This window comes from Strix aluco, chromosome 2 (genome assembly GCF_031877795.1).
Source record: "Strix aluco isolate bStrAlu1 chromosome 2, bStrAlu1.hap1, whole genome shotgun sequence".
Lineage (NCBI taxonomy): Eukaryota > Metazoa > Chordata > Aves > Strigiformes > Strigidae > Strix > Strix aluco.
Genome location: NC_133932.1, coordinates 126527039 through 126542109, shown reverse-complemented (window position 1 = coordinate 126542109; position 15071 = coordinate 126527039). Strand labels below are relative to the sequence as shown.

The window sequence follows — 15071 nt, the reverse complement described above, 5'->3', positions numbered from 1 at the left end:
GAACCATGCAAACAACAGCAGCAAAGTACAGTGCCAAATGAAAACAAAAATGGACAAACATTATGAAAAATTACAGGCAAAGCCTTCTTACTTTTCCAAGGGGTAGACTTAATCAATGGCTTTAGCTTACCCAAAGGCTAATAAATCTGTGCTGTGATCAGAGATGCAACAGAAAGCGCCTAACCCTCCAGTCTCCCTGTTCTGGTTTTATCGTAATGTAACTGGTTATAATTCCTGATTTAATGGCGGTACAACAGTGCACAGAATCAAGCCCACCACCACTAAACACCACCAGTGGGAATGACAAAGAAGTCATCAACAGAGCTGTCTAATGAGATGACCCCCAGGTGATTTTACATCTATGGTATGTCATGCCAGTCATCCAAGTTTTATTTACACAGCCAGCTTAGGTACGTCCTGCAGCTTTCTGCCCATGGGTCTCCCAGAGACCAAATAGTGGAAGGAGGCAGACGGCACTGGGGGAAGGTCCTTAGCCTGCATCATATGGAGGATGGCATTACGTTCCCATCTGGCTTTACAGCCTGCAACAGCAAATTGTATCATCCACAATCACTTCTTTTCTCATTTAATTCTGTGCAAAATAGCTATCCACTAGATTTTACACCAACTGCTTTGTGCTAGTGAAGTTTTTTTTCTTCTCAGACACAGCAGTCTGCTGAGAAAATGCGAGGTTAAAGATTGTTCATAGCAGAACTCATCTGAATTGGCCAAACGAATGTGGCAATTGTGTGTTGTTTTCTTCCTCACTGCAGGGTTCAGATTTCAAAGTTCACTGTGTCCGAGTTACTATTTAATCAGATGGACACTCTCAAATCCATAAAGAGGCTGCAATTTAATGTATCACTCCTAAATTTCCACTAGTGGATTGAGCAATGCCCCAAGACACTGATACAATGTGCTCCAGTGTCCCTTCCTAAACCAACAAACCAGTCGGTTTGTTCCTCTACTCTGCTCATAACCAAACTGCTAGGGGCTTTGAAACAGATTAATCAAGAATGTGTTTGCCCAGTTAACTTCCAAGAACATGTTTGTGTGCAAAGAAGTGTCCTAAACCATCCTGCCACTGATTTCCTGTGACAGATGTAGGATTTACTTTACTGAGCGTGAACCCTTGTACAATCCCAGATAGAGCAAGAAATCCTACAGAAGTCCTGGTCCTCAGTATCCCATGTAAGCACTGTATTTTCAACCAGATTAAAGGTGGTGCACAGAAGGCAGCATCAGCTAACAGCTCCATCCATAGTGATGCTGATCGGCTGGGACATGGATGGCAGGACTTTGCTTTGCTGGTGTATGGCACGTGAACTGAAACTACCTCCCCTGGTAAGAAATGTCTCTGTGATGCAGAGGCTCAAAGCGCAGGCTCTAGTTCACATCTACATCACAGAGCTACAGGAGCATTCAAACCTGAACATCCAGGCGCCAAACATAACTAGTCTGAAGAAAGAATGGTGCGTTTTCTCTGCTGTATGTATTTTAAAATGCTGTTTACTGAACATCAGGATGTGAATGAACAAGCATTTTCTTGTAGATGGATTGAAACAGAAGACCGAGAGACAATTTGTCTGAGCTCTGAAAATACGTATAGTTCTTCCTTCAGACCACAGGCAGTGTCGTTGGCTTCTCTCACTTGGTTTTAGGGAGCTGGTGCCACATGTAACACACGTGGGCACTTACCCATTGCAAGAATACTTGACAAGATTCCTTTATTTTTTTAGTAATTCGAAGACATTTATAAAACTCCATTCAAGCCTTGATCTTTAAGTATTTGACTCAGATTTGATCTATGCTTTGAGAAATCGGTTTTAAAAAATTGCTTCTGTCACTTGATTTATCAGAAGGCAATGGCAGATTTTTAATTACTTCACCTGATAATGAGCACTCTTGGAAACCATATCATAAGACACTGCAGAAGTATCTCAGCATGGGTTTTCTGGTAAAATGCTTGCAATAAATCATTCCATTTTGCCCACAAGCTACTGTATTCTGGGAGAAGGTTTGAAACCCCATTTCTAAAACATTTTTGAAGGCAACTGACAGTTGGAGTAATACATACAGTTAAAAAACCAGAGACACACCTTCAGTTGAGAAGTTCACAGGAGTTGACATTTGGGCAACTGCCAGTAATTTACTTCCCAATTACTTCCCAGTGATTTTTGACAGTTTCTGTCTACAAAGGCTTCATAACATTTTTCCAAATGCACATTCTCACATCCAATACCAGTAAAAGGGAATTTGGTAGAAAATGTCAGAATCCAACTTCACTGCTTACTAGAGAAAATTTTTTTTTTTTTTAAGAGTCAAACTGTGAGATCAATTCTAACTTCTGCATAAGGAACAATTCAGAATGCATAACACTATTTTCCTCTCAATTAGCACTCAGTAAAATTGCACATCTGAGGGAATTGAAATACACAGTGAAAGCCTGAGAGAGACTTTTACAAAGGCACGTAGGGATAGGACAAGGGGTAATGGCTTTAAACTAAAAAAGGGTAGATTTAGATTAGCTATAAGGAAGAAATTCTTCACTGTGAGGGTGGTGAACAGGTTGCCCAGAGAAGTTGTGGCTGCCCCCTCCCTGGAAGTGTTCAAGGCCAGGCTGGACGGGGCTTAGAGCAACCTGGTCTAGTGGAAGGTGTCCCTGCCCATGGCAGGGCATTTGGAACTAGATGATCTTTAAGGTCCCTTCCAACCCAAACCACTCTGATCCTGTGACTTCATTGGGACTATCCCTGTGTCAAAAGACAGCACATGAATTAAAGACTGGAGGGGTCTTTGACTTCTGGCACAGAAATATGTCCTGCTACGCTTCAGTGCACTGCAGCATCACATTCTTCCCTGCTTGGTCTGTATTTAAGCAGCAGTCAAAAGTTCTCCAATTCCCTCCCTAAAGTCTTCTGAAGGTTAATGCTTACTGAGTACCTTAAAATATTTGGATGAGAAATGGCTGTAAAAGAACACAGGATTACTGAAGCATTTTGATCCGAATTTATAGCTTCATTTCCTAGAATAAAACTGCCTCTGAGTTGTGCTCACAGCTTCCTTTAAGTGCGGGGAAGAGGGGCTTGTCACAGGACAGCATCTCACTTCAGCAAGTAGATCAGAGACCTAAGTTACACTAATGTTACTTTTATTTCCTTAAAAAAAAATATCAAGGGCTGTATTCAAAATCACCTTTTTATTGCCACTTATACAGATTTAAATATTTAACATTCAGATAAACAACTATCTGTGTTTATGTAGTTTGTTATTAGTTACTTCACCATAAACTGGTAAAATCTTCCTTTCCAAGTTCTGGAAGATTCCTTCTGGCAGATCCTGAAGTATTCACTTTGCATGTTGGCATCTCATAGCAAAAAAAAAAAAATTCTTTGAGTGAACTATATAGTGTTTAATGAAAAAATTATTATACAGTGTAGGCTTTCACAATAAGTCACATTTTTTGCAAAATAATTTGAAGATTCCAAGTAAGACTTCTCTCTTTTATGCAAAAAATAAATATATCCTTTCTGAATCAAAGCACTTCATATGACATTAAGTACAAAGAAGAAATGTACTTCTTTGGAAGTTCTGAAATAGACAAGAGCTCATGGGAGCAACGTTATCCTTAACAGTGATAAAAGCTGGAAGCTGATTTTTTACAAATTTATAGCAGAACACGATTTCCTTTTACAATATAGAGCTTCAAACAGATTTAAGAAAAACACCATTTTAAAAGTCTGAAAGGCACATGAACTGGACCATAAAACGTACTGGCACATTCACTAATACGTTTTATGTTACATTCCTAAATAGAATCTGCAGGACCCTAACAAAGAGAAAGACTGAAAATACCAGCAAGTTCCTTTGTAGAGTAGTAGAAGGGTGGCAGAGAGTTCCTTTCGGCTCTTGATAAAATTATTAATACCTCAAAGCTATAAAGTCTGAAAAGCTGCATCATTCAGTTGTATTTGGACGAGTCGCTACGTAAACAAATACAACAATCAGCAGTACTACAACAGCCAGCGTGGGAAGCACGACGGTGGTGATTTGTTGCCGGGCCTCTTGCATTGCCTGTTTTCTCTCCTTTTTATCTTTGGAGGTCTCTTTTTTGGGTTTTCCTCTTAGCTGCCTCATCCTCCTGTCAGGATCTTGTTCACAGAAATGGGGGAGGAAAGGAGCTGAACAGCAGAAAATAGTCCAAGGTCTTCTGAAACAAGGGGTTGAAGAATTCCTTCTCTTTCAAGTGGCTGGCTGTGCAAGAAACTGCAAGAGAAGGAAAAAAGCAACTCTTCTGAGCAAGAGCTACACATATTCCAGTTATTAAAACTATTTGCAGCTCCACTTGGTAAATCTTTTATCTAACTGGCACCAATATCTATGAAGTTTCTTTTAAGGAAACGGAATCGCGGTGCGCTTGCTCAGCTCATCAGTAACACTTTCCCCATAAAAACTACAGCAGTTCATCACGGTGTGTTTATTTGTCCAAGAGCACCGAACTTGCACTCTGTTAAGCCAGAAACAAAGCCCAGCACCATACATTTTATCCTCCAAGGCAAAGAAGATAACACAGCTAAAGACTTAATGAAAATAATATGAATTAGTCTTGCGTCAGAGTACCAGCTGCCCCTGCTTGTAACAGCAGCAGGCTCCCAGCTAAAGGTCTGCAGCTCCCCACAAACCTGCAGAACAAGGGCGGGCAAGCACACACCCTGCCGTAAGGAAAAGCATTAGGCATTTATCATCCACACCAGGTACTGGAATAAAGGGTATTCTAACAGGAAGAAATGTGGGGAAAGAGCTGCTTAACTTATCCTTCTGGCCCTGCTGCCATAGAACAAAGTCTAAATCATAACATGACTCAGTGCTGTCACTCTTACTACAGCTGTCATTTTTATATGAAAAAGATCCCAAGTGATAACCAGCCTGCTTACAAATCACTGGTGTAGACAAGCAGTCATTAATAAGGTGGGTGCTCTGAAGTCTACTAGACCAATTTTTAAAAGCAGAAGTATCTATAAAGTGAGATTAACAAAGCCACTGCATGACATGAAAGCCTCTCTGAAATAAGGAGAATTAGTAGGTCCTTAATATTTCCATACCCTAAGGTTTTTTTGCCTCTAAGCTGCCTACAGCTGTGTAATTCACTGCCTGTGGGGGGAGGGAGGATGCCAACTGTTTGGCTACATCCTCTTAGCCACAACCTCTATTTCTGCAACAGCACAATATCTGGATACAGGCCAGATGGTATCTCAACACAGATATGGAGGGTAACAATTACTGATGTCAAATACTGAGTTGAAGTAAACTATGAACTGATGCTTTTCCATCACTCTGATATCCTCAGAATAAAATGTATTGTAGAAAGTAGTGGGTTAATGCAACGGCCTCTTCTCTCTCTCTCTTCTTTATATCAAAATATAAAGGTGATTTTAGCTTGCCGCTGTAGGTGAGGAGCATGTGTCAACAAGCAAAGCTGCAAATCTCACTCAGTTCATCACAGACATGATTTCCTCTTGATGTTTCTGTCATCTCTGGTCAATGTTACAGGTTGTCTTATGACTACTTTTTTTTAAAAAAAAAAAGAAGAGGTTTTCACTGAAAGTGTGATGCTTTCTGTTGGGAGTTAGCCCTCAACCTTATTTGTCAGCCTCACCACAGAAGCAAAACCAAACTAAAATGCTCATGTACAAAACAAAAATCAGCTACAGGTTATGTGCACCTACAACAGAGTGTTCCTCCCTTCTCGTAACAGCAGCAGCCTGCCTGCTCTGATTCTCATCCAGCTAATTAGGTTGGTGAGACATTGCATCAGTTAGGGTAAAATGTGGAATAACTCTACTAATTTGAATTTACAGAAGTGAATAGAGCAACCATGTGGTACTGGGAAACTAATAGCAAATCAATGTGTCAGTATTTCTGTCTTTACGTGGTCCTTCCTGGATATAATCTTAAAAAAAAAAAAAAGGCATGACAGGATCTCAGTGTTCAGCTGGATTCACTGATTCTGCATCCCATGTACACACATCTTTCAAGTAGTTGTTTCTTCTGATCATAAACTTTGCAAATTCAACCTGCGCTCTGAAGCAAACACTTCATTTCAGTTTTGATAAAGCACAAAAGGGCAATTTTGGTGCCTGGGATGATTTTCAAAAGAGGAAACAATGAAGTTCAAGTCTGAGAAAGAACCCATTCCTTCTGCAAGCTGCAGCATGAGAATCAAAATACGTAGCACATTTAGAGAGACCAGAAGTGGTCAGTGAACTCCATAATGGGGAGGTAAATAGGAATTGGATGAAGCAACTACACACAATACCCTACTTCATTTCTAAATTTTCATAACTGTTTCTTCTCAGCAAATCCTCAACTCGTCTTACTGATTCCAGGCAGAGTCTTTGGTATTCCATCTCCTGCAAGCTATGGGCTTCTGGTTTGTTTTGTTGTTTATCACTTCTCTAACTCCTGAACTGCCTCTGGGGCAAAAGAAATCTTTGTTTTACCCCTTCCATTTCTGTTCCCTCTCCTCCTGCTCTGGTCACAAGCTTTACTACCAAACTTTAGAAAAACTACTATGCAAAATTAAGTTTTACATTTGCCCTTTGAGATAATTAGACAACCAAAGCACTTCAGGCTACATTATTTTCATACTGTTTTCCGTCTCCACTGTTAACATACATCAGTGGGTTTTGTATCCAGATTACTCACAAGACCCAAGAAGTGATGGACAGTAAAAGCCTTTGGGACTTTCTGTGTACCATAGTAACAAACAGGAGTTGCCATGAAACCAGTCTCTCCAACAATAAATGTATGCCTTGCTCTACACAGCATCACTTGCTACTCAGACATTAAAAACATCAGGATGTTTTTTAAGTCTCTTTTGAATGAATATTTCATTCTGAAGCAAAATTATACCAAGTTAATTACATACACTAGCTAACATCTGATGGCTTAGTACAGAAAGCCTTCCCGCAAATGTCAGCACCACTTGAATTGCAAGCTGATGCTCTGCAGTTTGGGAATCTGGCATCAATCTCCAAATACATTTCCAATAGATTGGGTTACTTGGCTTTGTTACTGGCAGAGATGGCCTTGCGCAGAAACTGGCCCACAGTTTTCAGAGAAATGAGCCTTGGGGTTCATCTTAACTGAACCATAAAAATGGAAGCAGTGAAGCTCTGCAAGTTGCTGCCAGGCTCCTGCTGCCGCGAGGAGCCCGGACACGCCTGCCAGTATTAGACAGTTGCTGCAAGAGACAACACTCCCCCACAGGAAAGGTCCAGGATGTTGTACATGCTGCTATGTTCGTGTTGGTATGAAAGAGCACTTAAAAACCAGTGCTCAGTTGCAGAAGACAAAATTCTACAGCCCACGTTGTGCAAATGGAGTAAGAGTGCCACTGCTATCTCCTTCTGCTGCCAAGCCTCTTACTGGCCACCTGTGGACTTCACTGGAAGGCAGGTGACTGCTGACAATTACAGCAAGGAAAAAACAGATACATGAAGTACAGCAAGTCAGTGCCAGGGTCTGGATTACAATGTTAGGGTCTCATATCCCTGTGCCATACACAGCCCGTGAAAACAAATTATCCCACATTACTGAGCTACATCCTCCTTCGGCCAGTAATCACCCTGCTTGTGCACTGGAAGGCTGAACTCAAGTGAAAAGAGGAAGGAAATAATATAGAATTGGGATGGGTGTAATTAACAGCCTAGTTAGCACTGCCCACTTAAAACATCTTAGAGCAAGTCGCTGTCAGAGGTCAATGAGAAAGTCATGTCCCACACATACTTCAATCTTGTGCAGACTCTAACCTTCATGACCAGCTAACCTCACTCTGCAGAAGAACTGGAAACTCACCTCTTCTCCTGAAACAGAAGCTTTGAGTCTCCTTTCCATTCCCAGTCTCCCCCGAACAGGAGAGGGCTCACCGCCGCAGACTGTATGCATCCTCCTAAGGCTGCTTCCCCTTTCTGTTAACTGCTCAACCTGGCCCAAGCGTCTGCCAAGGCTGGTCATGATCACCAAACTAATTCAACTACTGCTTTTACTGGAAAGTCCCCAACTTTCTCAACTGGGACATCTGTAGGAATAGCAGTAGAAGGGATTAAGACTCTAGCAAAAGTAGAACATCTGTAGTCCGCAACAGTGTGACAGGAGTCGTGGCACTAGCCAGACTGTAACTTCACCTTCCTTTTATGAATTATGCAATTTAAAATTTGATATTAAAATTACATGCGGTGAGATTATTTAAGTTCACTATAGCAAAGTCTCCCCCCAAAGCAAGAATGTGCTGGCTAGAAAGAACCATCTCAATTGCCAAGTCAAGAAAATGAGTGTTGACTTCATATATTGGTTTGAAACATCCATTTCACAGAGTCTACCTCTTCTCTCTGACACTGCAGGGCTCCAACTTGACACTGAAAAGCTAAGGTTTCAAGCAGAAAAAAACATTAAAAAGTTCAAGCTACTGAAGACAAGCCTAAAGATGTCATTCTTCAACATAACAAAAATTCGCAAATTTAGTACCCTGGCTTGACATCTAGAGCAATTACATTCCTCCTTGCCCATCATCCAAATTGCTTTTTATATATAAAAGTGCTCTTCATTCTACCTTCTGGGTTAAGTTACTCTGACTGTTTTTGCAGAGCTAACCTCAAAACCTAAAAGCATAAATCAGTGGACTTGCTGAAGTCATTCATACCAGTGCTGAAGCATTTGCCAACATCCTAAAGCAAGACAACTGTGGTTAAGCAGGGATAATTTTGTACCAGAAGGCTGTAAGTGAAACTTGTGGGGACTGCTATCCTTCAAAACATATCACAACGTTCCAACCAGAATTTATGGCAATCCACTGTCTCCTTTTTTTTGTAAAATTAACTCTGACCATTAGTAATTTGCAATTAAAAGCTCCTCACACCACACATGGCTATTCCTGCAAGCCAGGAACGGCAGCGCTGACTCCAGCTACACCAGCACTTGCAGAGTACTGCAGTTCTGCATCTCCTTCTACACGCTACACATGCACAAAAGATTTTGTTTATCTGCTCTTAGTATAATCACACGTCTAGACGTCTAAAGAAGTTATTATCACCAACCTTACAGCATGAATGTATTAGCCATGTTAAGCTGAATAATTTTTCTCCAAATCCAAAATTACAAGTGTTTGTAAGCCAATTTGGATTAACCTGGCCTCATGATCCTGCTACTGAGCACGGTAACATTTCTGGAACAGCAAAACATCTTGAAATTCAAACAACCAATCTGACAAGAATTAATTTTTATCATTTAAATTTTCCCCTAGGGCCATGGATGTTACTGAGGCATTAAAAATAAAACCAAACAACAAACCAGCAGACAACCAGCACACACTGTATTCAAACTGCCTGCCAGCAGTAGGGAAAAAGAACACAGGACACCTAAGCAGACAATACTCTTAAGGTTATTTGAGCATTAAAAAGCCCCAAAACCAGTAGTTCCCAATCACCAGAGCACACCAGCAGAGTCAAGAACTAAAACCAACAAACTTATCAGCTTGTTACTTGTTTTTGCTACTGGGATGACTGTTTAGGGCACTGCAGCTGGAGCTGCTGTAAGGAGGCTGGAAGAAGAGTTGAGTATGGAAAGAGGCTGCAGTGGGGACCCAAAGGGCAAGAGGAAGCCTGGTTAGCAGGGAAGCACTCAGCGGTCACTAAAACAGGAGCACACCCCAGCTTCATGATAAAGACCACCCTTCCCAGCAGTGAAAATGGATTGCTCCTTGCTGTGCTGCCATGGTCCCAGCAGAATGAACACAGCACCTCTGGGCTGCCAGGAGCGGCTGTGCAGGATCTCCTACACAAGAAGCTTTACTCCTCCCTTACCTCACACAGCTTCAACTTCACTGCAGCCAAGCCTGTGGTCACCACAAGGAGATGGCAGCTCCTGACAGAGCAGAAGGAAACCTGATGTGCTGCCCCAGCCAGCACAGGGAGCCCAGGACCAACACATTGCTGAAGTAATGTCATTCTTACTTGTACCCTTAATTAAAGTTGGGTCTAATCAACACATACATGTTATTTCATACCTTTGAAACCATGCAAATGTTCTGGGCTTTTTTAATAAATTATTGAACTGCATGTAATACTGTTACACAAAACCTGGGTACTATTTAATAAAGGACAAGACTTGTTTTAGGCTACTTTTTCTATCATTACTCTATAACTGATTTTACCTTGAAGTGAAATACCACATTTTGGATGAGGAATTTTCTTTCCTGCAGCTCTAAGGTCTGGCCATTCTAGAGTAGCATCAGCAAGGTCACCAATTTCAAGGTGATTTGGCCAGCTTAGAAATGCAGCTGAAAGAGAATTTTAAGAAAGTATTTCAATAGGAGCTTGGGACAGATTTACAAACAGGAATACTTGTGCACGGAGCTCTAGATGGAGTCCCCAGAGACCTCAGTTTTGCACAGAGCCTCTTCATCTACCCAGGTCCAACTCTGTCCCTTGTTTTTTCCCTTGTGTTTCAGTTTTGGCAGGTGTAAGAGATAAAAATAACAATCCTTAGATCTTCTCTGAAGAACACCTTCATCCCTTTGGGTGGCTGCTACCTGGGTAAGATTTGCAGAGCACTTAGAGCAGTTTACACCCAACTCCCACACCAAGACAGAAGCTAAACCTGCTCCTGTGTTTGTGTCAAATGCATTAATCACCTAATGCCTTTGGAACCTGGCTCTGAGGAAGGAACATTAAAAAAACAGAAAAAAAACCCCCAAAAAAACCCGATTGTAACAGTTTTTATGCAACTGCAGTAGTGATTGTCCAGCACTATTTCTATCACATTCAAGCATAATTATTACACTCCATTTTATACACTAAATGTAAAATGATAGTTTAAAAAAAAAATCTTCATTATTTGACAGGCTCTACAGGAGCAAAATGTTCTGTGTAATCACTTGTGTGGGTGACAAAGATGGATAGAGCAGAGATTTGCCAATTTGACTAAGAAAGCTGAACCCTAAAGAGCAAGCCTGCCCAGAGGATTAACAAAACACTAATCCCAGTCACATCCTCCCTCCCTCTCCCCAAAACTCCCCAGCCAACCCACTTTCAGCAACACAAAATTGGCCCCATGGTGAAGTGAATGTTCCAGTTGCAGGACAGTTCCTTTTGGTACTGAAACACAACTGGTGTGTGACCACTAACAAGGGGAAATGATTATCTCCTGCTTAAAAAAGAAACTTTTAATTTGTATAAACCATCCCCCTAATGAAACACAAGCAACCTAAGCATGCAAGGACTCTGCATGAACAGCCACACAAATAATTGGCTTCTGCACTATCAAATGCTCTGGGTCACCCAGCTTGTTACTTTTAACCAGAAGTTGCAGAGCAGAATTGATGCATACCTGAAGATAATGCTTGCAACGCTAAATTTGAGATCTTCATGTTTTGGTGACACTATCTGTCATGATTTCAGAGTGCGCTAAAAACGAAGAAAAGCATTAAGAAAAAATTGTTTGCTCTGTGAAAAATGGATTTTCACATTACCACATGTGGCCAATTCTTAATATAATAAAAATTTACCTCAGTCTATTTGACTGTAGCAAGGAATTATGATTAGCAAATCAAAACAACCTTGTTTTCAAGGGTAAAAGCTTTTAATTACACGCATAACAATATGGAACTATTAAGATGCTGTTTGAAGTCAGTTTAACATTATCTTTTAGTGAGGGGTAGTGGCTTTTCTTCCAAATTACAGACCTAAATCTGAATTGACCCATCATTACTGCAACATCACATTTACTGTAAATGTAGCTTTGAGAGTCTCAAAACTACTCACAGCATTTGGAAAATGAAAGCCAGCACTGAATGCTGCCAGAAAGTCAGAGAGAGCAAGGCTGCCGAAGCAGAAAGCTATTTCAATATGATTTTCACAATTCTGAGGGCTTGGATATAGCCAGTAATCTGAATTAGAAACAAAAAGCCATGATCTCTGTATCTGGGAAGGCACTGTTAAACAGAGATGAGGTGATGGTATTTTTGGCGCATACATGTTGCAGTACAATCCTATCTGCCCTGAATGCAGCAATTCAATTAAAAAAAATAAATAAAAAGGCAAGTCCTTTTGCTCCACGAACAGATGGATAAATAACTCGTATTTTTCTTTGTAGATAAAGAAGCAGCATCAAGACAACTTTTGCAACAGGCAGTCCAATGAAGAAATGCAACTAATGTTTACTGAAAACACAAGAAAAACAAACACGTAATTTCTGTCACTGCATGAATTCAATTCCTAGGGGAGGCTGTAAAAGAGCTTGCCATTCTCCATCTATACAGATGATCTTGCGCATAAATGCAGTAAACCACAACACCTAGCATACGACTATATTATGTGTTTGCTCAGCTGTTTTCTTAAAAAGTGATTTTCTCAGCTGTTCCTGACAAGACTCCTTTGGATACAAAACATTTATCTTTCCAGTGTATTTACGGAAATTCACTCCGTTTCTAAAAAGCAACACTAAATAAATAAATAAAAATAAGTCATTGGTGTCAGAGCTCCTCAAAATTTGTGTTGCTTTCCCAGACCAACCCAATGGCATCTGCAAGAAGGTGCAGCAATAGGAATCTGGTGTGAAAAAAAAATTCTGTTTTCCAGTGCAGCTGCGTCAGGGTCACAAGCCCACCAAGATCTGGACTGTCGCTGCTAACTCACACCACAGGCTGAACAGTCACCAGAGGGTAGCAGCACTTATCCTCTGAGCTGATGATGACCTAGATGGGAAACACTCTTTTCCTACGATCCAGCGTGCGGTCTCGTTGTTACTTCTCCCGTTCAAACTACCGGGTTCCCAACACAGTCCCTCTGTGAGACAGCATCACTATAAACGTCTTTGAAACAGATCCCCGGGACACACACCAGGCAGAACACCAGCAAGTCCAAAGCCTGATGTTACAGTTTTGTAATGCAAACAGGAGAGTTGAGGGACTCTCGCTGCTTTTCATTGCAATTCTACTGTCATTAAAACTTTGGCACTGAAAATTGAGTCCAGGCTAAAGCTTGGCAGGCAAAAAATCCATGCCCACGGTAAGAACAGATTGTTAAATCTAAAAACCACAAAAAACACAAAGGCAAGAGATGAGCCTGGGGCAGCAGGGGCGCGTGCACACACGCGTGTGTTTGCACCAGAGACAGGAATGAACAATGGATAGTGACCAACAGAAGAAAAAAGCTGAAAGAATAGCTCCCAAGGTACCAGGGCAACATCCAGAAACAGCACGTGTGCTTCCTGACCACAAGACAGTCTGTGTATGCTGCACTCAAACTATTTCTGAAACAGTTTGTTTCTTCAGAGGCATGAAGAGAAATCTCCCTCTTCTAGCTCAAGATACAGCAGTATCTGCTAGAGCAGAAAGCAAAACAGATGTGTACCTGGACTCCTGAAACTGTCCTGAGACAGTCCTGCAGGGGAAAATAGACAGCGCTGCACCGACAGTGGCGCTCACCATTTTATTTTATGAAGTAACTTGGAGGCATTCACAGATTTAAAGCAAACTGGATGCAATGCCAGAGCATGCTGAATGATGGGTTCAGATCTCAAACTCATCCCCTTCAGGGCTTGTCTGAAGTTCTGGTTTTTCAAGCTTTTCTTGGCACAGATGGTTTTCCAGTAGGAGACTGAGGAAAGACTGCTGGCACCATGCCTGTCTCTCCCTGCTTGTACACGTGCCAGGGGAGGGCTGCATGACACTGGAGAGTAACTAAATCACACAGAAATCAACCCAAATACAATCATTTAAGTGGGTGCCTGTGTTACTCCCTTGTTTTCCAAGCGGGGCAGGTGTTTCAGAGCTTATGCAATGCTGCTGCCATTTGGCAGATTCCATTCCCACCTCTGTTGCCTTCTACAGGCTCTCATTTGATCCAGGTAATCAAGATATCAATGAATGAAATAAAAAGCTCCACCTTACACTGGAATGGCACCACAGGTTTAGGCTAGAGCTCTTCCTCCAGCAGCCAGAAATCTGCACCTTTCCCAAAATCCTTTCAAATCACAGAAATGTCTCAACATCAGCGTGACAACAATGCAATCAGGACACTGTTTTTGGGGGGGAAGGAAAGATAAGACTTGCAACACAGGATGGGTGGGGAGTTTTTTCTTCCTATCACTGGTCTCATTAAAATCTCATTCTGTTTACTCCCCAGCTTAAACCTGAAGTCTTATTACATTTCACTAAACAATCCCACATTATAATAAAGCAGCAGGCTTTCCTGCCATGATAGATAGACTCTGTTTGCAATTATTTAAGGAGAAGGCACAAAATTACATACAGCTGGATTAGGTTGATCAAATCCCTGTTAGTGTCTGTCAGTATACACAAAATAAGACAGTGTGACATTAATGCAAACTAATTTAAATGCAGAAAGTTTAATTAAGACTTAATAAAATTACAGAGACAGAAAGAAAAAACGTTTTGCACAGTCTAACCGAAGGGAGTTTCCCAGCAAAGCCACCCTCTAAACACAAGCCCTGTTTTGCCTAATCAGTTCTGCAACACTGGTTTTTGCACCAGCTATTTATGTACTCCTATTACAGTCCTACTGCCAGGACTTTGCACCAGCTCAAACACTCGGAAGCAAAAGTAAATGCTATGGAGCCGTGTGTGTAACAAAGTCAGTTACAAGCAAGCCCAGGTAGTCAGAGAAGAATGTCTCAGAAGTTCCTCTGCAACATTCAGCAAACAGCTATCGATCAGTCCCATAGTTCAACCACTGTAAAGTACAAGTTTAAATCACTTACCAAGACCAAAACATTACATCCCCCTACGTAACAGTATTCATATTGTCCCTTCTCATTTATTCCTGTACAGCCTCCCTTTCCACTTGGGTTATTTTTAGAGGAATCCGCTACATTCACAGTGCTCTCAGAGAGCACAACGATACACAATTGTGCATTAACTCCAGTAAACTTAGCGCAAGATGCCAGCTTCATTCCCTGCTGAACAGATCCAAACTTTTCCAAGGGTAGCCATGCTCGTGCACTAAGTCGTCCTTTTCATGCGACTCATAAGCATATGGATGCAACTGAATTCC

General features: G+C 41.3%; 1 protein-coding gene across 4 annotated transcripts in view; it reads right to left on the bottom strand.

Annotated features, from left to right (window-relative positions):
* Nucleotides 1-3180: 3180 nt before the first annotated feature.
* Nucleotides 3181-15071, bottom strand: part of SMCO4 (single-pass membrane protein with coiled-coil domains 4) — a 29341-nt gene continuing 17450 nt past the window's right edge. For 3 of the 4 annotated variants that reach the window (XM_074817008.1, XM_074817009.1, XM_074817010.1), the window contains one exon: nt 3181-4266. In XM_074817008.1, the coding sequence (XP_074673109.1) occupies nt 3958-4137 (180 nt within the window). In that variant the 5' untranslated portion in view covers nt 4138-4266 and the 3' untranslated portion in view covers nt 3181-3957. Of the gene's footprint in view, nt 4267-11385; nt 11404-15071 lie in introns of those variants that run through there. The other variant, XM_074817011.1, reaches the window with a different exon arrangement.